The sequence below is a fragment of the Dasypus novemcinctus genome, chromosome 3 (assembly GCF_030445035.2).
Source record: "Dasypus novemcinctus isolate mDasNov1 chromosome 3, mDasNov1.1.hap2, whole genome shotgun sequence".
In the NCBI taxonomy this organism is placed as follows: Eukaryota; Metazoa; Chordata; class Mammalia; order Cingulata; family Dasypodidae; genus Dasypus; species Dasypus novemcinctus.
In genome coordinates, this window is record NC_080675.1 from 125658214 (window position 1) to 125680381 (window position 22168).

The 22168-nt window shown below is 43.2% G+C and overlaps 1 protein-coding gene across 1 annotated transcript in view; it reads right to left on the reverse strand.

Moving 5' to 3' along the window:
* Window positions 1-287: 287 nt before the first annotated feature.
* ONECUT1 (one cut homeobox 1) overlaps window positions 288-22168 on the reverse strand; it is a 38333-nt gene continuing 16452 nt past the window's right edge. Inside the window, exon 2 of the mRNA XM_004483501.3 lies at window positions 288-7297. Coding sequence (XP_004483558.1) covers window positions 7005-7297 — 293 coding nt within the window. The 3' untranslated portion in view covers window positions 288-7004. The remainder of the gene's footprint in view (window positions 7298-22168) is intronic.

Below are 22168 nucleotides of genomic sequence, written 5' to 3' on the forward strand. Positions count from 1 at the left end.
GAAGAAGCATTGGACAGAGAGAAAGAGAGAAAGACAAAATATTAGCAAACAACCATAATTGGGCACAATAATTATTTAGTCTGAAATGTAGATTCAACATAGAAACTACCACTGCTTTCTAATTGACAAAGAAGATGACAGCAACATTTGTCTTTTATCAAAAATCTTCTAAGCCCCTCTTGATTAGGTTTTAAATTAATCCATTATTTAATTATGATTTTTACCCTTTTTTCTTCTCCATTGCTAAAGAACTCCCTCTGCTCTTGGAAGATTTTCTACTCTACAGATTTTTTTTTTTTAAATTTTATTTATTTACTTTTTTACCTGATGATTGTCTTAGGCACCCTCGTTACATAATAAACCACCAAGCTAACTTGAACATGGAAACTGAGGTACACTCAAACAATAGCTAAGGTCAAAGGCAAAGGGAAAATAGAAATGGGGGAAGGGACAGGTCTAAGTGAGTGGCAGATGGGTGGACTTCAGACCAGACAATAAACACAGGAGATATGAAGACAACTACTGAAGCAAGTGGAAGACAATGTTTTAAAGTTTATTTAAAAAAAAAAATACTGTCACTTGGTTCAGACAGCAAGCCTAAAAGGAGCCCAAAGTGATTATGTAATAAATGCAGAACCACAAAAAATCGACACTACCACAGAAACAGAAAATGTGACCTTCTGAATACAATTCTGTTTATTGTTTAATTGCTAATGGTAAAAAAAAAAACTACTTCCTCAAACATTCTCCTGGGCTTTCTATAACTCACTGCACAGCATTTGTATTTAAAACAAATAATTAGTCACCGTTTACCAATAGACCACTGAATGATCCTGCAACTCAGAGCAGATTTATTGCCCTACTAAAATACAAGTATAAAAATGTTCCTAAGAAAATGTAACATTTGACCTGAAGTCTAAGCCCTTCCTTTTCTTCCCCACCCCAAACAACTCTGCTAAAGAAAATAAAGGAAAACTTTGTGTTGACAGGAAAAGTATTTACATCTGTGGATTTATGCCACGTAGTTAAAACAACGTATTTCAGCCCAAATAAAACAAATGAGGACGCCACTTGTTGCCTTAGAATTCTCTGCATAAGCTAATCTAAAGCAGGGCCAAAAATCTGAAGGATCTTGAGCAAGGGGGCTTGAGGCAGTGATCATCTCTAAGTGCTGGGGGGAAGATGAAGAATGAGAAGAGACCAACTCACATAGGTTTAAGGTATATTAACCCTTGGGACCCTAAAATTTGAGGATCAATCTTCCAGTCTTGGTAGGGGTTCGTGGGGTGGGGGTGTGGATCATGGGTAGCATGAGACATTTTAAATTCAATCGATAATTGGGCCGAGCAATCATAACCATGTTTTGTTTCTTCTGTGGTCTGGCCAGAGGAGCTGGAAGATCAGCTGTCCCCAGCATTTTCTTTCTCCTTTAGAGAATGAAGTCATATTCTGCTCTCATCTCTATAAAAGGAACTGTGTCTCCAAGCCCTGTTCATAGTCTCGAAGCAATTCAGAAACTTGGTAAAACTTCAAGGATTTCCAAATTCAAGTTAGCTTGTCCTTTTGAGGTTTTACACTCTTTACTTCACATACCCGTGAGAATGGTTTAAAAAACAAACAAACAAAACTTAGCAAAGTATCTCACAAATGCCGGTGCTTTGAAACATGAAACAAGTCTTAAATTCTTTGGAATTTCAGGTCTTACCTGCAAAGTAATCTTTTCTAAAAAAAAATAATAATAAATTAAAGGATAAACAGGAATAATGCTTTTCTAAGTGGCAAAAAGGACTACCTTGAAACACTCATTTTGGCATGTACAGGTTGGTTTTGTTTTGTTTTCTGGGGGTGGGGGGAACCTGGCAGTGTTCACAACACACATTGAAGTGCCTGCTAAGAAAAAGCTAAAGATACACCCTGCAGTTAAGAGAAGCTCTTGCCTTCAGCTTATCTCAGCATCAAGAACAAAAAGATTGTAACATAAAGCTTTGGCTATTTCGATTCTACTATATACACATTTCAAAAACTACAGTCATAAATTAAAGCAGTGATTAAATAAGCTCATATAAAATGTAATTAAATTAAAAAAAATCACAGCACATTATAGAGAAAAATAGGAACCAGTTCCACAAAAAAGAGATTATATATATATATTTTTACCCTGTGGGAAAAAATTTACTATGAAACACAAAAACTTCATAAGTAACCAGCTTAATGAAAATCATTTCTTATTCCATTCTTGCATTTTTATACAACCCTTAACCCACCTGGGGAACATTTCCAGAAATTAAGTCTTCCTTGAGCAACAGAGCAGTTCTGCCAAGAAAACAAACCCCAAACCAAAGGGGGAAACCATCCCAAACATACAACCTACAAAATAAATATGAATTATAAAGTTTTTTTAAAAAGTAACCTTAACAATTATCAAACTAGTAAGTTCTGCCTTATCACATAGACTCTCTATACAACATAACCCTAAAACTTTATTACTATGAGGTATTTGGAGGAATTGGTAAAAGGATGCACGGCCTGCCTGCGGAAGGAACTCACAAAGTTGGGAGTGGGGGGACCTCTAGAGGAAACAGAGGAGGAGGAGCTTTGGTTTATCAGCAAGAAATTGGGGCAGGGGGAGTCATCCTTTGGTATCAAAGAAAGTTTCATTGCATGGTTGCACGGAAAAAGCACCACGGTGAATAATTATTCCTTTTTTTTTTCATTAGTGGCCTTTCTAAGAGGCTGAGGTATTCAAAGAGTATAAGGTGAGAGAGGTCAACAGCGGTTTAACACTTTGGTTCAAGCAAGGCACTCGTCCTAGGAGTTTACAAAGTTTGCAACATGTTTGCCTAGAGATTTACAAGTAGAACTAGCAGTAATAAGAGTAGTATTTCCTAATGTTGTTATCATTATTGTATCATTATTATTAAGAATGAAGACAAATTTACACACTGAGTGAAGAGTGAGGAAGGGAAAGGAGGTGGGGGAAGGAAGAGGAAGGGGAGGAGTTCCCTCTGCAGACCAAGGCCGTGCATGAAAATATCTTTGGTATTCTTTGGTATCATCAATGTGATTAAAATCACCAATGGAAATCGAGTGAGGTAGCATCTTTGGTTCACACTATAAATAGTAGATCTTTACATTTTTTTTTTTTTTTTTTTTTTTTTTTTACACGTGGAAGTAGCTATTTCTTACCTTCTGCTTCTTTGTCCTTACTATTTAGGAAATAGTTACCAAATGTACTGTAAAGCTAACCACACCACAATAACAATCCAGAAGGCCAAACATGTCTCAAAACAGCCTCTGGTTTTTGAATGCACCCTAAACAACTAGATAGAAAAGGGAGAAGTGCTTTCTCTTTGTTTGCTAAATGCATAGTTTTCATCCTTTATGTACAAAGAAGGGAGGCCCTTTCTTAGGGAAAATGCCTTTATAGCTCATGTGAAAATGTCCTAGGACTCTTTGGTATAGCAAAGTTTGCATTTAACCTGCAAAGATGGGTCATTCACCTGGGGTAGCAATGGGAGTGGGATGAGTCCAAAAGTAGCATAGTGCTTTTATTTTATTTTTTCCTGGAAAATTAAACTTTTTGGGGTGCAGTGACATGTTCAGTTAGAACTTCTGGATTTCCCCGCACTCTCTTTGGTCTTTAGGGTCTATTCCAGGCACATCCAGGGAATGGAATTCTTAGTTCCTGACACCTGGAATTCTTTTACCTGAACTTTCCCTGAAGCCTGGGCCTTTGGTATGTCCAGATTTCACACCTCCCTTCAGGAAAGCTTCCAGTGATAAGGACCTGAATGATTTATGGCCAAAAACAGACTAAGTTCCATTCTACCAAAATCAAAACCAAAAGAAAATAAACAGTATTCTTTGAAGTGCAGTTTTGGAATAAAGAAACATACAAACAAGAGAGTATCTTTTCATGTGAATTTTGCTGAAGGATTGAGACATGGTGGGTGAACAAATGGCAAATTTGTTGAATGTGGTAGGTTAAAAAACCTGAGCCATATATTAACGCTACACTAAACAGGTATGGGAGCATTGTTTTTTACATGCCAGTTCAGAAACAAGTGAAGGATCAGTCTTACACAATGATATAGTAAGCGTATTGCTTGTGAGAAGCTGAATTTGTCCATTATGATTTCTAAAAAGCCAAGGTTGTGAGCATGCTTAAACAGTCAAGTAAAAAATTGCTTTCAGGCTCTGATTTGTGCAACTGTTTAGGAGAAAATATATCTCTAGGTCCTGAAATTGCATAATGGGTGCAAATTCAATGCTGGTATGAAAATTATCTTTGGTGTTAGCAATAGATTAACTGGTCATTTTTCAAAAAACCATCATGATGGGAAATAGTAAAATGCTGTAATATTCTTTGAAACTGTGTCTATGCAATACCAAGATAATTGGCTGAAAACATAAGATGCCATTGAATTAATTTTGGGGATAAAATAGTAAAAATGAAGCAAAAAAATATGGTTGTCTGAATTCAACTTTTGTTTTTCCTGGGGTACTGAATTTAGTAAGATTGTGTGTAGACACAGCTTGAAGTTCCCTGCATTTTAAAATCTCCTGTTTTAAATAAATACGGCTTTTCTTCCTCCTAGATTATAAATACACTATGGAGCTGTTCCCTTTTCTCCCCTGCTCCACATTCCTGGGAGAGAGAAAACATTAATCAGTTTTTCCTTTTTGTTTATATGTCAATGACAAATTACATTTTTAGCAAATCTTGAAGGGTGGCCATTTAAATGGTCTCTTTTTATAGCTGAGCTATAATTGTGCCGTCTTTAAAAGGGAAAATTCTAAACTGGAATTTGGGGACAAATGAAAAAATACTAAGACAAAATGTATCAAGGAAAATGTGCTGACTATTTCATCAAAGGGGATATATATGTTGGTTTCTCATTCTACAGCAGAGTGAAGGAGACAAAGATGGCTTGTTGGTTTAGCTGCACCTTTCTGGGAGCCTGTCTCTTCTAACCTAGACGAGATGCTGAGATTTGCTCCTAAGCAGTTAGGTTTTGTGTCAAGATGCTTTGCTTTTTTTTTCTTTTTCCTTTAGCATTGTAATAAATCTCAATAAAATATTTGTTGTTGCGATAACATTTAATTTTACATTTCTAGTTAGGTGTGATAATTAAGAATAACTGATTCTCTCCCTAATGATACAAAAGGCATATATTTATACTGCAATTTAATTGAATTCAAAGGTAATTTTTCTGGGACTCAAGTGATTCACTAGGGTACTACTAATGCAACTTTTCATCTTAGTTTTTAAAAATCTGCCTTGATTTCTATAGCTCTGGTTAAGTGATTTGGGAAAATAAAGAAGTTTAGAATTTTGTATTTGGAAGCTCAGGTCTAGCTTTTTATCTGAACCTATTAGAGAGTGGAATCTGTTATAAAATTTCCAGCTTGAAGCAGTAGCAAGAAAGAATGCAGTACACTTTGGAAGCTATGCCTCGTGAAACAAATAGCTTAATATCTCTATAGAACCATAGTCTTGTCTTTCATTGGAACTCTGGCTTTTTCTATGCATTTGTCGATTCCTTCATCTCTAGGTTGCACCCACTGTTTTACTGATGTCCAACTCATAAAATATCTGGGGTTAGCAATAAAATTGGTTTGCTAACATTTTTAGGATGGTTACAAATACTGGAGAGTTCGTTCTAAAAAGTAATGTTGGTCGGCTCGCTTTGTGTGTTTTGTAAAGTATTCTAAAAGGGCATTTGGTGCCAAATGCCCAGAACAAACTTAAGCCAAATTAACCTAAGTATGGAGTTCTTTATTTTAGTGGCCTTTTTCTAAAAAGTGTTACTTTGAACAAAATTTTGAATTTAGTTATCTTCCTTGCGAAACTTAGTTTTCTCGTTTTATAATGGAGCCCTGTTTTGGAAGGATCCCTGGATTTTCTCAGCTGTGAAGAGATTTTGGAATCATTTATGGATCCTGAAAGGGAGGGTGCCGTCTGTGTGTACATGTATACCATGTCCACCTCTCTGCCATGATATTGCTTCCTAAAGCTACATTCTTTTTTGCCAGTTCTGAAAACCAATATTTCAAATGCTTCAAAAGTCATAAATAATAGTCATGATTCTATGCGTATTATGTGTATTACAGCTAGGTCAGTTTATACGTATAACTTTACATAGCATTTTGTGTAAAAATAAGCTTTGGTTATTAAAATCATTGCAATAAAATACCTGCACTATAATATCAGTGTGTTCTTTGGTACCTAGGTGATTTTTTTTTTTTAATGGATGGGCTCTTGCTTCGTTTCTTAAAAAATATCTGAACATTCCTTAACAAACAAAGAGAATGCACTGGTTTAGGTGTCATTCAAATTTCCTTCGCTGGGTTTGAATCTGCATTTAGGTTGCGGGCCTGACAGGTTCAAACACTAGGCTAGATGAGCAAAATCAGACTCCTAATCCATTGAACTCAGACAATCCCCCACGATGTGGGTCACACTCCTAGGGCACAACCCTTCCTGAAGACCAGCTCTGCCTAAGTCCCTAACCACTGGTGGTGGTGGTGGTGGTGGTGGTGGTGGTGATAGTGTGTGTGTGTGTATACACACATGCGCCCATGTGCACGTACAGTGCTGAGACACCATACACCTTTGTGGCGCAACGGAATAGAAGAGAAAGTCTGATCTTTTAAGATGTCCACCCAATGGCTCAAAATCACTATGCCCCAAACCACTGAACAGCCAAGCACAGTGAGAATGATCATGGACTGAAGGTGTGAGACCCAGTGGTGTTTTCCTGCTTATGGTTTTTCTTGCCAAGTCGTCGCCCCGCTGAAGTGTGTGTCTTGGAACAAAGTCAGAATGCAGGTGAGCTAAGTCTTTGGTTTCTTTGGACTATAAATAACACTTTCTTTTTTATTTCTTCAAATATTTCTAAGTATAAACCTGCTATCTTGAGGTCCTGCTCTTTAAAAAATTTTTTTAAATTTTTTTTAAATTTAAAGCTTTTCCACCGAGGTTTTAGTTTGTGGTCATTCCTTCATGCTTTGGTACAAGTGCTTGATGAAGAAGATGAGTTGCCTGAATTGGAGCTGCCCTCGTCTTGCCACTTATCCAGACTCCTCCTCCTTGCGTTCATGAAGAAGTTGCTGACGGTACTCAACTCCAACCCCAGCTGCTGGGAAATGGTGATTTGCAATTCTTTGGATGGACGCTTATTTTCCTTGAATATTGCATGTAGAGTTCGACGCTGGACATCTGTGAAGACCAACCTCGGCTTTTTGGGTGTGTTGCCTCTGTCCTTCCCATGCTCTTGCTCTTTCCTCTTGCATGCTGCAAAGAAACACAGAGAATGTTAAAAGAGCCAAACTGGGAGAATCAAGAGTAGAAAGGCAGATCTAATAAAATCTGTTAGCCATTGCTTTCTGTCTGCCGAATGCTGATGTAAGGACTCCAGTACTGGAGGGAAGTATAATAAAAGGATGGAGAACTGGGAGGCAGCTAGAGTTCCGCGAGACCTGGGTTTTGGTCCTGGCTTTGATGGCTCTCTGCTCCTTATCTTTGGTAAGTCAATTAACCCCATCTGGGCCTTGGATTCCTCATCTGCAGAAAGAAGGGTTCTGGCTAAAACATATTGCTTTGAACTTCTACTTCTCTATCTCGAAATGAATAGAAGAATACCTACCTAGCTGGGTTATGGTAAGGGTATATGAAAGAGTGTATGTAAAAGCTTCTGTAAATATCTACATATGAAAGAACAGAAATGTTTTACAAACACAAGGTATTAGCTAGAAGTGGTCGTCACCCCTCATGGGGTTTAGAGTGTGGCATTGGTGGAAAATTAAGTGCCTAACTGAGAGTCTAAAAACAAAATACACAGGAATTGTATTTGTTTCCTCCCTGACCTTTACTGTCTACAGGGAAACTCTGCATACAGTGGTCCACCATGCCCAGCAAACAGTTTCCCACTGATTCTCTAGTGGAGCTAGGAATTGTGGAACAGTGCTAAACCTGTCCAGTTAGCCATATTTACCTTTGGGTCTCTCTGTGCCTCCTCTTTGCCCTTCGTGGAAGCCTTGCTCTTGGAATCTCCCTCCTCCCTTACCCAGTCTTCCATTCAGAAGGCCATCCCCTGCTCCTGCCCTTCTGCAGCTGCTGCCTGGTTGCTAGTGCCATTCTGGAGCACCATGCCAATGTGGCCCTTGGGCCTCCAGGGTTTGATGCTAGATCAGGCCTCTGCTCAGCTCAGATGTCCTACTCCTCTCTCCAGCCTAATGTGGCTCACTAGCTTCCATATGCCAAAGGATAATGAGCTATGTTTAATAAAAGCTCCCTTTCTGCTTCCCTCCCCATCCCTGAATTTCCAGCATCAATCAACCGCTATAGCCATCCCCAAATAACCACATCACCCAAGTAGGCACAGTGCTCTGGAGTCCAGATTCTGACTCCAGTCAGATCGCTGCCCCTTGCTTCTCCAATGTAAGCATTCTGGAGAAGCCACTGTCATCTTCATATCTGCCTTGTGACCCTTGGACTTGTGAGCTCCAACCATAGTGAGGTGGATGGAGCATGTTTCCTGGTGTCCCTCTTCCCTACCTGCTCGAGCCTCCGGTTGGTTGTCCTGCCCATTGCTGCTTCTGGCTTCACCTCATGCCTCTGTGTATTCTGTGTTCTCAATTGCATGCCAGATGGTTCACCAGCTTGGGTTAGATTCAGCCTCTGTGTTCTCTCCAGATGGCCCTGTTCCTCTGCCCATCCCTACCTTTCATTCCTAGCTGTTTGAGATCCTAGATTTCAGAGTTCCCCTAGGGCCTTCAGTATCTATCAGTACAAACTGGCTTTGCAATCAGATCGGCTGAAAAGCTAATGCATAAGGGCTAAAGAAGTCCTTGGAGTCCAATCTAGTGGTCTCTAAATTTTTTTGATGTTGATGTATATTCTCTTATATTATTTATTTGTTATTGTGTACATTATAAAATGTGTACAAAATATAGAAAAATTTAAAGGGGTAGAATAAAAATAGATAGAACTTTTCTTTTACAGATGTGTCCTCTTGGATGTTTGTTGGGCCAAACATTAGTAAAGACAAGAGTAGGTAAGAATTTCAAAATGGACATGAGGGAGATCTCAGTTATAAATGAGCAATATTTTTTGGTAAGCCAGGCCTTATGGTACCTTTTAAAGGTACCATAGGTCACTGCTACCATGGGGGTAACATCAACATAAGTTTAGAGCATTGAGCTGAGAGTATATATGCTGCTGAACCAGGTGAGAGTCCCCAAAAAAGAGTTCCCCTCCCCACTCCTCAGGGACCTAGAGTCTTCACTGGGCAACTAGATTAAGACCTGGAAAAAACAGTTGACTAACTGAAGTCAACTCCTGTTCGTCTGAGTCGGCCCATGTAGATGCAGCCTTATACAGTCCTGATGCATACATGGTGGATTGAGTCATTCATGCATATTCAAAAATGAATGTAACATAGGCTTTGCTCTTAAGGAGCTCAGTCTAGTAGTCTGATAAGCAAATGACCATAAGAGTAAAAAGAAATTTTGCAGGATATTGTATTCACTGGAGGATATTAAGGAAGGCATTGCAGAAGAGGAGATGCTTAATCTCGGCCCTAAGGGATGTATAGGAGTTTGCCTATGAGGGAAATGGGAAAAACTCGTTCCAGCAGAGGGAGCAGCCTTTGTGAAGGATTGATAACTTTGTATTAGTGGAGCAAGAGGGCGTGCAAGGAGGAAAGCTGTGGGAGATGCAGCTTACTGGGTCGGCAGGGACCAGATTGGGAGGGGAAAGGGCTAGCTAAAGAATTATACTATGGGTAGGGAGGAATCACTGAAAGGTTTAAGTAAGGAGGTAGTCTGATTAAATCTGGGTTCAGAAAAGTCCCTCTGGTGGTGGTGGTGGTGGTGGGGTGACTGGAAAGCAGCAAGGCTGGGGCCGAGGATGCTGCAATGGGTCCTGTGTTGTGCCACCCTGATTTCCTGATCACCCATTCCTCCAGCTACTGGGAAATTGGTGGCTGATGGCCCTTAGCAGAGCCCCATTCTGGAAATTGTCCTTAAACAAAGTTTATGCCACCCTGGCAGGGGAGGGGCTATCCAATGTGGAGTGGGCAAGAATAGAGAGGGGGGGTAGGGATGGCTGTTCAGTTCCAGAGCATCCCATACGACTGGTTGAACCTCCTCTTGTGACTGTGCCCCAGTTCAACTGCCTTCTGCCTGACCTTGTTTCCTCCACTCCTCCACAGGGGTTATTCTCCATAGCATTCCCAAATAACCCTACTGCATGTGAATCTCAGAAGCTTAGAGCTCTTTCCCAGGAAGCCTGGTCTAAGATAGAAACTAATTAGGAAACTACTGTAATGTGGACCTAAAATCAGACAATGGCAGTTGAGGATGGAGACGAGGGAGCAGAGTCAAGAAATAATTGGAATGTGGAATCAAGAGGCCAAAGTGGTGACTTGGCAGGAGGACAGCATCAGTACATCTCCCGGGTTTCTGGCAGATGGTAGAAATGGGGCCACGGTGGAGTACAGAGGGAGAAAAGAGGTTTATGAGGGCAATCACTTCTGTGTGGGACAAACTGCATTCGAAGTGCTTGCTGGGCATTCTGTTAAAGATCTCCAATAGGCAGGTGTCCAGCAGATGCAGGGTATATGGGATCTAGGGCTCAGGGGAGAGGCCTGAGCTGATCTGGAGGTCATTAGAGCTCTAGGTGGTAAATTACACAGAACACATACCTAAGGAAATAAAGTAACAGCATCTGGTGCAGACTCAGCTTATTTATCACTCGAAAGACAGAGTTAAGGGAAAGCAGAAAGAAATATCCATTTTCCTTCTAACCAGGATGTCTGTTTGAACGACTTAAATTTGATCCTCAGCACTTGGCAGGGCCACACTTGGCAACAGTACCTGAGCCAGCTTTTCCTAAATGACATCACGGGAATGACACTGCCTTACACAGGGTTTCCTTGAAAAGAGAGTTTGCAGGTCAAGTATATTTAGAAAAACCATTATATAGAAGCTCCTCCGTGAAATTCGTAATATATGTTAGCACAACTAATTCTGCTTCCCAAATTTATTTAACCCCAGAATCCTTTTTGGGGGGAGACTATTATTGTCTCACACAATAGTTAGGTTGGGGAAATGTGGTTTGGAAATTCTTGCCCCAAGGTTTGAGCATTGTAGACACCACAATCTCAGCACCTGCAAAGTGGGATTCTCTTGAAGCAGGGACCCTGGCTGACTCTTCTCTCTCTGCAGGGCTTCTGGTACAAGGCCCGGCAGTAACGCAGCTCAGTATTCCTGTGGGTACTGAGGGGCTGAGATGGGGTGGTTGTGAATAAATGCATGTGGGTTGTCAGCTAGAGAGGTCCCTGTGCAGACGTTGGAGCTGCTGAATATACAGTAGACACAGCAGTAGAATGGAGAGTGGATTAATTCTGGTTGAGGATCACGGGGTCACCAGAAGAGGCTATAAGGAGTAACACACAGAAATAAAAGCCTACCTCTTGAAGCAGTCACAGGACTATAGTGGTTAGAACAGTTGAGAGAATATGAATGAAAGCAGCTTTGGAATTTCTGTGGAATTCACCTCAGGGTAGACTGCCCATAATAAGGTGGAAAAATTCCACCTGGAAGTCATGAGATCCACCCAAGCATGCAGGACAGAGAGAGAGAACGGGTGGGAATGGGGCAAGATGCGAGGTACTGCTGCTTAGGGAAAGAACGGCAATGTGTGTGCTTTATGTGGGTGTACAGTTTTCTTTTTGTTAACCTTTTTGTGTGGGTATACAGTTTCAACTAAAAAAAGAGAAGCATTTATCATAGAACTGGATGAAGGAGAATGGGATCCCTCTTGTTTGTGAAAGGCAATACTGAAGAGGAAGACAGCCTGGGATGAATCACTTCCTGGAGGGCTAGAGGAGGCAGGAACAAAGTGCAGTGGGGCTTGGCCTTCTCTGTCGGTGAGGCTGCCCCACTGAGTACTATGCAGGAGGGAGAAGTAAGCCTGGGAGATGTACAAGGCAGAGCAGGAGGAGGGCATGGTTTCCATTTCAGGCATGCCTGTCCCATTAGGCAAGACAGAGCCAAGGTGTTTCAAGAAATGGGAATTCTGTGCATGTTGAAAGGAATTCCATGACCAATGAGCTTAGAGGTCAAGTCAGTGTGGGAAATGCTGAGTTAATTAATGCTGAAACAAGCTTCTTTATTGCATGACTTCTCAGTGCTTTCATATGCTAATGTGCACTGACACTTTCTAGCTTATGGGATCTCCCCAACATACTCATCAAGAAGCTCTTTATTCAGGGAATGTCGCTGACATTTCTAAGGAATGACATTTCTTAGAATAGTATTTCTCAAAATGTGGTTGGAAGATCAGTGCTGGTCTGTGAACTGTTATGGGCCAATGACAAGAAGAGTACAGAAAATTGAGAATAAGCAGATGGAGATGTTTAAGGTAGTTTGCCCTTGCTGCAACATTCAAATGTGTTACTTTTCTAGTAAATCATTTTTTATTGTATTTTCAAAAGTATCAGTCCAGAATAGATTAGAAATTAAAAACAGACTAGTCTTTCACTACTGAGTTTAAGCCCTGCCTTAGAACACACATTATAAAACATTAGTATACACTAATGCCCAAGAATCAGCTCTTAGTCATGTATTCATGTATCAATTTATATCCATTTTCCTGATTTAATGACAGAAAGGACTTTACAACATCTAAAGTGCCAATCAAGTTATGTAAAAGCCCGCCAAGAATTTGTCTGGCAACAGGTGGGCAGACATCTTGGCCTGGGAGAAATTCATAAAGTCAGATGGATTTATAATACAACTTCCTAGGATGAATCTGGACCCAGAAGACACAAGCTCAAGTCCCACTTTTATGGCTACTGAAAGGTATATGATCTTGGGCCCACAACCTCCTTTGAGCCTTAGCTCCCCAGCTGCAAAATGGGAAAAAAGGGCCTTCTTATCGCATAGGATAGTCATAAGCATTATGTAAAATAACATGCCAAAATGATTGGTAAGACTATAAACCTTAAGGAATATTCTAGATGTTTGCAAATTAATTTTCTGACCTTTTCTCCCTTTCATAGTCAAGATTCAAGTGTAAGCACTGAATTCACACACTAGGCTTGAATCTGCTTTGCCTCTAGCTTGTGGTATACATTTGGGCACACTGCTTGATCTCTTTTTCTACACCTGTTAAAGGAGCAGACGGTATTCTATGGTCCCAGCAGTCTCGAAGGCTCTCTGAATCAATGACTATACAGCTACATGGTCCTTTCTGATTTCCAAAGTCTATTATTACCTCAGTTAAAATTTTTCCAAAGTAACTTTTTTCTCTTTTGAAAATATAGCCACTATGTTGACTTTTACTTTGAATCTTCTCCATCCTTTATGACTTCTCAAGAAGAGCAGATAATGGCTCTGCAGGCACTAGCAGTCCTGAATAAAGGTGATAAAACAAGCTCACACTCCCCACAGTTGGTTAGAGCTTATCGGCTTTAGAGATTAAAATAACCACCACGTCTACCACAGATCCTGCAACCTGTTAAACATTTGTCGTCCTAAGACTCTGGGCCATTAAACAATAAGTCCTTTATACACACACACACACACACACACACACACACACTTTTTTTTTTTACTGAATTTTTCATGAAAATTGCAGGACATTTTCACTAAAATGACTTCCTGACATTCTTGGTAAATTTGTCCCAGAGTTGGCTTCTTCGCACAGGATGGAACTGTGGAATAGAATATGTACTTATTGCAGGTACACAGAGGGTCCTCTATTCCTAGTCTATAACCAGGGGGTGGGGGTGGGGGGATATAATGAAAAAAGGGTTAGACTTGTTGGCAAAAGTTTTCAAGTCTAGTTCTGGCTCTATCACTTACCAGCTGAATGACTGGGTGAAATCCAGACCAATTTGGGTCTAGATTCCTTAACTGTAAGATGCAGGAATTGGACTAGATGATTTACAGTCGCTTCCAAGTGCAGCTCTAGGCCTTGATGTGTATAAACAGCTGTCCAAGGAGGGATGGCAGGCAAGGCAGACCCTGTCCAGAACTACGAGTTCTAAGTAATAAATGGGCACCTGGACAAGTGTGAAGGCAGAACTGCTCACTCTGGGGATAGCTGGGCTCCCCATCTACCACTGCCTCAGCCTCACTCCTGGCAGGCAGAGGTTGGTGGACAGGGCAGGATGGGGAGGTGAGACCCTTGGGGCAGCACACCTTTAGACAAGGTGAACAAGACCTATGTGCTAAGTAAATAATAGTAATAGCTCTGGTAAGATTAGAAAACTGGACTTCATAAACAGAATTATCCTTATACATAATTTATAAAGCTCATCTTGAAAATTCTAACTTGAAAATCCTGGTTATATAAAGAGAAATATGGAGAAGTGTGTATTTTGGGGAGAGAAGGGACAGATGCACATACGGACAAGTGAAAATTGGGGACTAGCGTATTTCTGGGGGGCTGTGGTATCTGATAGTAAGATGCTAATGGAGGCAAATGTGTATTGCCTGTCATGTGTGCCATCTGGTGAGTGACATGTCTGTCATTTTTTAGACATTATTTAATTCTGACAACAGCTCTGTGAGGTAGGCATCCTATTTAACAGGCTGAGGGAAATTTAGTAACTTCATCAGGGTTGTTCTGCTGGTAGACAGCAGAGCTGGGACCCAATGACCACTATCCACTCCACACCCCTGTTCCTTCCACAGTCCCCATGATGGCCCACGTCAGGAGCAGGGCTGCCTAACGGGAGGCAATGGTGAAGAGGGAGAAAGTCAGGTACAATGAGTGCCTGCTCCTTGAGCCAGAGTCTTCCCAGGGCGCTCTTCACAGTGCAGCCCTGCAGAATCTGTGTTTGTTCATGAAAGGACAAATTCCCATCCCCTTGGCGTGTAGAGGCAGCTGAGGACAGATCAGAGGCTCCAAATGCCATGATATACACCATTCATTCACTGACCATCGCTATTAATGACTAAGCACGTTTCTTTAAATTGACTTCCTTCTTTTAGTCATGTATAATTATTAAAAATAAACTTGGGAAATGGATGTGGCTCAACCAATTGGGCTCCCGTGTACCATATAGGAGGTCCTTGTGAGGGCAAGCTGGCCCACGCGGAGTGCTGGCTCATGTGGGAATGCCGCCCAGCGCGTGAAAGGCACCCCACGCAAGAGTGCCAGCCTACGCGGAGAGCTGGCGCAGCAAGACAAGACAGCAAGAGGCACAGAGGAGAGAAAATAAGAAGACGGAGCAGAACAGGGAGCTGAGGTGGCGCAAGAGAGTAACTGCCTCTCTCCTACTCTGGAAGGCCCCAGGATTGGTTCACAGAGCTGCCTAATGAGAATACAAGCAGACACAGAAGAACACACAGCAAATGGACACAGAGTGCAGACAACAGGGGGGAATGGGGGGAGGGGTAAATAAAAATAAATCTAAAAAAATAAACTGGATATTGCTGCTAAATGGAAAACCACCTCATTTGCCATAATTAGAAAGTAAACACAAAAAGAAATATTAATACCACAGTGCTATTTAATTATAGCTAGAGATTACTGCCTACCAAACGCTGAGCTTCAGGTCTACTCATTTAAACAGAGAGTAGAAGGTGTTAAATACCTACTAGTGGGAGCAGATGTGGCTTAAGTGGTTGAGCTCCTGGCTCCCACATGGGAAGTACCAGGTTCGGTTCCCGGTGCCTCCTGAAAAAAAAAAATCCAAACAAACAGCAAGCAAAATAAACCAAAAAACCAACTCAGGGACGCCAATGTGGCTCAGTGGTTGAGTGCTGGCTTCCACATACAAGGTACCGGGTCAATCCCCAGCCCCTGGTGGTACCTCAAAAAACAAAACAAAACAAAACAAAACCTACTAGCACCAAACTGAGATTCTTTTGGACAAAATCAGGACTGAGAGATAACTGAAGAGGGAATAACTTTCTTATTATGAGATTCACTGATCTAGAGTGCCACATCCCAAATGTTGATTTGTTGAAAAGTGAACCGCCTAAAATTATCTTGCCAAATTTTTGCATTGCTGAAAATCACCTTGCCCGTCACCAGTGGTATGTTTCCACGATTTGGGAAACATGGGTATGATGCAAAGCATAGCATGTAGAATCATTGTTTTAAAATAAAGAGGGGAGGGAAGTGGACTTGGCCCAATGGATAGGGCATCCAGCCACCACATGGGAGGTCCGTGGTTCAAAACCTGGGCCTCCTTGACCCGTGTGGAGCTGGCCCACGCGCAGTGCTGATGTGCGCAAGGAGTGCCGTGCCACGCAGGGGTGCCCCCACGTAGGGGAGCCCCACGTGCAAGGAGTGCGCCCTGTAAGGAGAGCTGCCCAGAGCAAAAAAAGTGCAGCCCACCCAGGAGTGGCGCCGCACACATGGAGAGCTGACACAGCAAGATGATGCAACAAAAACGAGACACAGATTCCTGGCGCCGCTGACACAAGCGGACACAGAAGAACACACAGCGAATGGACACAGAGAGCAGACAACTGGGGTGGGGGGAAGGGGAGAGAAATAAATAGAAAATAAATCTTAGAAGAAAAAAAAAAGGCAGTTGGGCCAGGGTCAGCACATCTAGGAGACAGAAAGTAGATTGGGGGAAACAGAGTGATTGCTAATGGGTAGGGGGTTTCTTTGGGGTTCTGAAAATATTCCAAAATTGATTGTGATGATGGTTGTACAACCTCATGAATGTACTAAAAACCACTGAATTGTACACTTTAAATGGGTGAACTTTGTGGCATGTGAGTCACATTTCAAAGACGCTGACTTGAAAAAAAAAAAGCAAAGCAGCTGGGCAAGCACACAGGGTGAGGCCTCTGCTCTCATCCTCTGTGCTGCTGAGAGAAACCTCTCCTGGGCTGTGGCAAGGACAAGAGGGGCTGGCCAGCTTTTAATGTATCATCGAGCCCCAGAGACCCTGACTTGACTGCTGAAGTTGGTGTTCTGAGTAAATTACGCAAGACAGTATTTGGGGATGGGGAGGTGCGTGCAAATAAAACATAATTCTTTTTTTCTTTAAAAGATAGAGATAGGAAGAAATATGTAAAGGGGAAACTATGGGAGCTCCATTACTAGGACCATTATCCAGGTCAGCACCCAAACTCTGGAGATTAGGGAGCCAGAGGATTGACCATAATAGCTTCAGTATCAGAGCTTAGACCACAGGAGTCCTGCATCATAACATTATCTGCTTTGCCTTGAGTTATTTTGTTGTATTGTGTAGATTTTTAAAAGCCAGACCCCAACTTGTTTTAGGAATGAGGCCACCCTAAGTGGCAATTTGAGCGGGCACAGCACAACATACAATTTTAAAAGTTCTAACTTATAGAGCCAAAGAGAACATCTGCATGGATGTCGGGGCGGATACAACCTACTACACTCAAGCTGTGTTTGTCTGTGAACTTGTGGGTTGTTGCCTGAGAAGCCGTGCACATTAAAAGCCTAAAAAATACAGGCAAAGAACAGAAATTCCCAGTCAGGAAGAATCAAATCACTAAAGCTGCACCTGTGTCTTGCTTTACAGCACTTTAAACACCTCTGTAAAATCTTCTCAAGTGATACCACAAAACCCAGGCGAGCAGAAAGGGGTATTTGTTCCTTTTTTGTAGATAAAGAAGCTGACCTCAGAGAGGTCGGATAACTTTCCTGTGGACACACAGCTGGTTAGTGGTGGCCCTGGTTCTCTAACTCCATTATCTGACTCAGTGTCATTCTACTGTGCCTTGGAGGCAGATGTGAGTACAGTGGACACATCATGAAAACTTGCCCCAGCATCTCGAAACAGGGGCAGGAGTTGAAGCAGTGCGCGAAGTAAAGCCCAGAGCCTCCCCGCCCACAGCGAGTGGAATAGGAGCAGGCGCCAGCTAGGCAATGAGCAATCTGTCAGCCAGACACGTCTCAGTGTGGCTGAAAGGACTAGTGTTGGCTGGCCCAGCAGGAAAGTGGGGTGATGGCAAGCTGAGACAGAGGAAGTCTGAGCAGCGCAGTGGACGGCACACTCACACTAGCCTGGGAAAGGGTCTGGGAGTCTGGCTGAAGGACAGCAAGGACAGCTATTTCTGTGTGGATATCAGCTTTGGGAGGAAACTCAGGGCAACTAAGCTGACCCAAAGGGGAGGGAAAGACGGGGAGCAGCGGGCTTTGACTAAAGCGGGGAGAGATCTCCTCCATCAAAGTCAGCCTGGGAGGCTGGGAAGGTCCCCCAAACCTCTGGCCTCCCTGCTTCCTTTAACAGAGCTGCACAGGACAGATAGCGCATCCCCAACCATCTGCTGCCTGGAGTCTTTCAGAGTCAGCAGATAAAATATTTTGATCGCCCTCTCTTCCCTAGATGGAGCTCCGGAGCTGTGGTCCAGGAGAGAAGGGCTACTGGGCTTCATGATAAAGGAAGAGCAGTGGCTTCCCGGGCCGGGGGAGGGTGGACAGAATCAGGCAAATGCTTCCCTCGCGCTAAGGCCCCTCCGTGCGCGTCTCCCCTCGCAGCCTCACAGCTATGCCAGGTAGGGGCTGCCGCTAGCGCTAGTTTACGGGTGAGACCCTTGAAAGTCAGTGACGTTCAGGCACTGGCCTAAGATCACCCAGTGGCAAATGGTGGAGCTGGGATTTGTGCCTACGTCGTCCGACTCCAGAGCCAGTGTGGAGCCTAGGATGGTGTTGGGGAGACTGGGAGGGTGGCCCCAGGCCCAGACTGGGGGAAAGCAAGAGAATCATAGCAGCCTTCCCTTGCCATGGCCCCTCGAGCAGCTCTTTCTGTGGGATTCTACAGAATCTTCATTCTTCTTCCTACTAACAGTGTCTTCCCTCATTTGTTTTCCGCCTGGCACAGGCTGACCCTGAGACAGAGGTGAGCTGGGGGTCTTTGTTAAATGAATGCGTTGGCACACCCCTGGCTAGGATATTTGCCTCATGCTGGCCACTGGTGCGTGGGCACACACTTACTTTCCTGAGCACATTCTCAAGCTCATATGTGCTCACAAGAAGAGACACCCACCTGCTAAAGCTTCCCTTCACGAAGCGCTCTCCCTGTAGTGCAGCTTCAGAGGAACTGGGAAGAAGAAAAGCCTGTGGCCTTGCGTCTGCTCATCTGGTGGGTAACAAAGGGTTAAAAGGCTCTTTTCGGAAAGGTTGGCTCAGGAATTCTGACTTAAATTCCTAAACTTCTGTTAATGCCGTATTCCCTGGAATGTTATTATAGCAGTATCCCTCACTTTTAAAAACTCAATAGTTTAGACTCCAATAATTGGAAATGTATGATAGTGATGAGGGGTATTCCACAAAATAGTAAAAAAAATTGGAAAACCTGATGAATTACATGCTTATTATACATTATTATCTCATTGAGGTCTATTGTGAATTAAGTCTTTGTTTATTGATCGCACTTCTTTAACAGCACTTTCCACAGTTAATTTCAGATTAGTGAGGTTTTCCGTTTTTGTATTTCTGGGGAGTTGTATGGAGAGCCAAATGACATATAGTATACAATTAGCCTCACAAGGGTCTAGCGAAGGCTCACGATGAGAGCCTTTGGTGGCTGCTCTAGCAGGGTGTTCAAGGACATCTCCACTCTGACTCCAACCACCTTTCCCATCTCACTTCCCACTATTGACCTACCCACAGCAAACTGCCCTCTGGTCATTCCTGAATAGAGTATGAGCTTTCACACCTTTATTTCCTTGTCCACGCTCTTCTCTCCACTCAGAATGCCCTTCCTTCTCTCCTTTCCTTACAAAAAAAAGGTTCCCCATGTAATCAAGGCCCAGCACAAGCCTCTCATTTTCTGTTAAGCCTTGCCCCTCCCTTCTCCCACTCAGGAAAGATTGATGCTTGCTTTGTACCCACAGTCCCACATATAATTAGCTATTCACCCACCCATCTCTCTCCCTAGACTGTGAGTTCCATGAGAACGGACTATGGATTATTTCTTTGGCACACTCGGTATCCTTGTTGAGGGAAAACCTTGGATGTGGCCCCATAGAAAATGGAGACACCCAAGGCACAGTCTAACTTTTGGGTATGTGTACATAGAATAAAGTTCCATGAGATCTCCTTAATTCCTTTACTGGATAACCATTTTGATATTTAATGGCACCATGGGGATATTTCTGAATTGGCATTGAGAAGTAAGTGCAAGGAGGGCTGAGCAAGCTGGTGTTACCACCACTCTTAAGAATGAGTCAGAAGATGGTCGGCGACTGAGGGACACCATCTCTGGAGCCTGGAAGAACACAAGATGCAGAGAGGATGACCTGGGGCCGGGACATTGAAATGACTGGAAAGTAGGGTAATCAGCGTCATCCAGATGAGGTGCCCAGATGGGGGGCACTGGGGACCAGAGCACAGAGGCAGCCCTTGGTCTCTTCACTCTCTATGTCTGTCCTTGCTTAGTCTGCGTGGTGATTGGCCCATGGATCCTTAGTCAAATATAAAGGAGATAAGGATCAAATGGATGGATGATGACAATAGATATCCACACAGAGACTGTGTGGTGGAAACCATAATAATAAATTAATGAGATGACCCCAGGAGAATAGCCTTGGAGAAATTCAAGGGATGAAGGACTCAGATGAAGAATGCCTTTAGAAATCAGGTGAATGAAGTACCATTTTATTTCTTTTTCTTCTGGCAATTGCCCAGGCTTTGGGCTTTTTTGGGTGACCTCTCTGGCTGTTGGAGCCCTGGGTCCATGGGTGAGGGTGTCATACCTCCCCCTGGCTCCTGGGCTGGCCTGGCTACTGCACAGGGAGAGGCTTAAAGGACCCTTGGAAGTTCTTCACCTTGGCTATACATTGGAATCACCTGGGAAACTTTAAAAACATCTCCAGTAATGCTGATTTATTCCATCTAGTGTGTGGCTAAGCCCTGGGAATTGTGAAAGCTCCACAGGTGACTCTAACATGGAGAGGAGGTTGAGAACCACTACTCTAAGCAGTGCCTCTCACATCTGAATGTACTCCTGAGTTACCTGGACATCTTGTTAAAATGCAGGTTCTGATTCAACAGTTCTGGGTGGAGCTTGAGTTTCCTTATTTCTAACAAGCTCCCAGGTGATGCTTGGCTGCTGGTCCTGCAACACAGTTTGAGTAGGCAGGGCCTACAAATTCCAAAGCATGGACTCCAGGGTGTGGTACAAATACAGCAACACCTGCAAGCACGAGGGGGATGTATGTTCAAAATGAACATTCCGGGGCAGCAGACTTGGCCCAGTGGTTAGGGCGTCCGTCTACCACATGGGAGGTCCACGGTTCAAACCCCGGGCCTCCTTGACCCCTGTGGAGCTGGCCCACGCGCAGCGCTGACGCGTGCAAGGAGTGCCCTGCCACGCAGGGGTGTTCCCCCGCCTAGGGGAGCCCCACGTGCAAGGAGTGTGCCCCATAAGGAGAGCCGCCCAGTGCGAAAGAAAGTGCAGCCTGCCTAGGAATGGCACCGCACACACAGATTCCCGTGCCGCTGATGACAACAGAAGCGGACAAAGAAGAAGACACAGCAAATAGACACAGAGAACAGACAACCGGGGTGGGGGCAGGGGGAAGAGGAGAGAAATAAATAAATAAATAAATCTTTAAAAATAAAAAACAAAAAACAAAAAACCCCGAACATTCCAAAGCCCCATCCTACAGATACTGAATCAGATTTTCTGAGGGTGGGATCCAGGAACATTCATTTTAGAACAAGCTTCCCAGGTAATTTAGATGTCCAATAAGGTTTGTGAGCCACTGCTCCTGGGCAGTATTTCAACACGTGCCAAAATCATAAGAATCACCCTATGCACATTTAGAAAAACAGGTTCCCTGGATTCCACTGCAGAACAACTGAATCAGAATTTTAGGAGAGACCTAGGAATCTGTATTTTAAGAAGAGCACCAGGTGAGTCCTATGATTTCAGGCCTAGGAAAGCCTGCTTTGTGGCTCTTTGAGCAGGTCCAGATAACCCTTCCTTCCTCTCCCCACAGTGGAACTGCCCCTATAACATTCAGTTGCATGGATTGTCACAGATAGTCTCTCAGAGGAAAAGAAGGGGATGTGTCTGTGGAGGGTTGGGGCAAGCCCAGTGCTGACAGTCTACGGAGTTAAGTGCTGGGGTTGGGATGGGGGAGTGTTTGTTCTGTGATTCTGAGGAAAGAGGCAGTTGGATGAGAACAAGGGGAAACCTCAAATTAA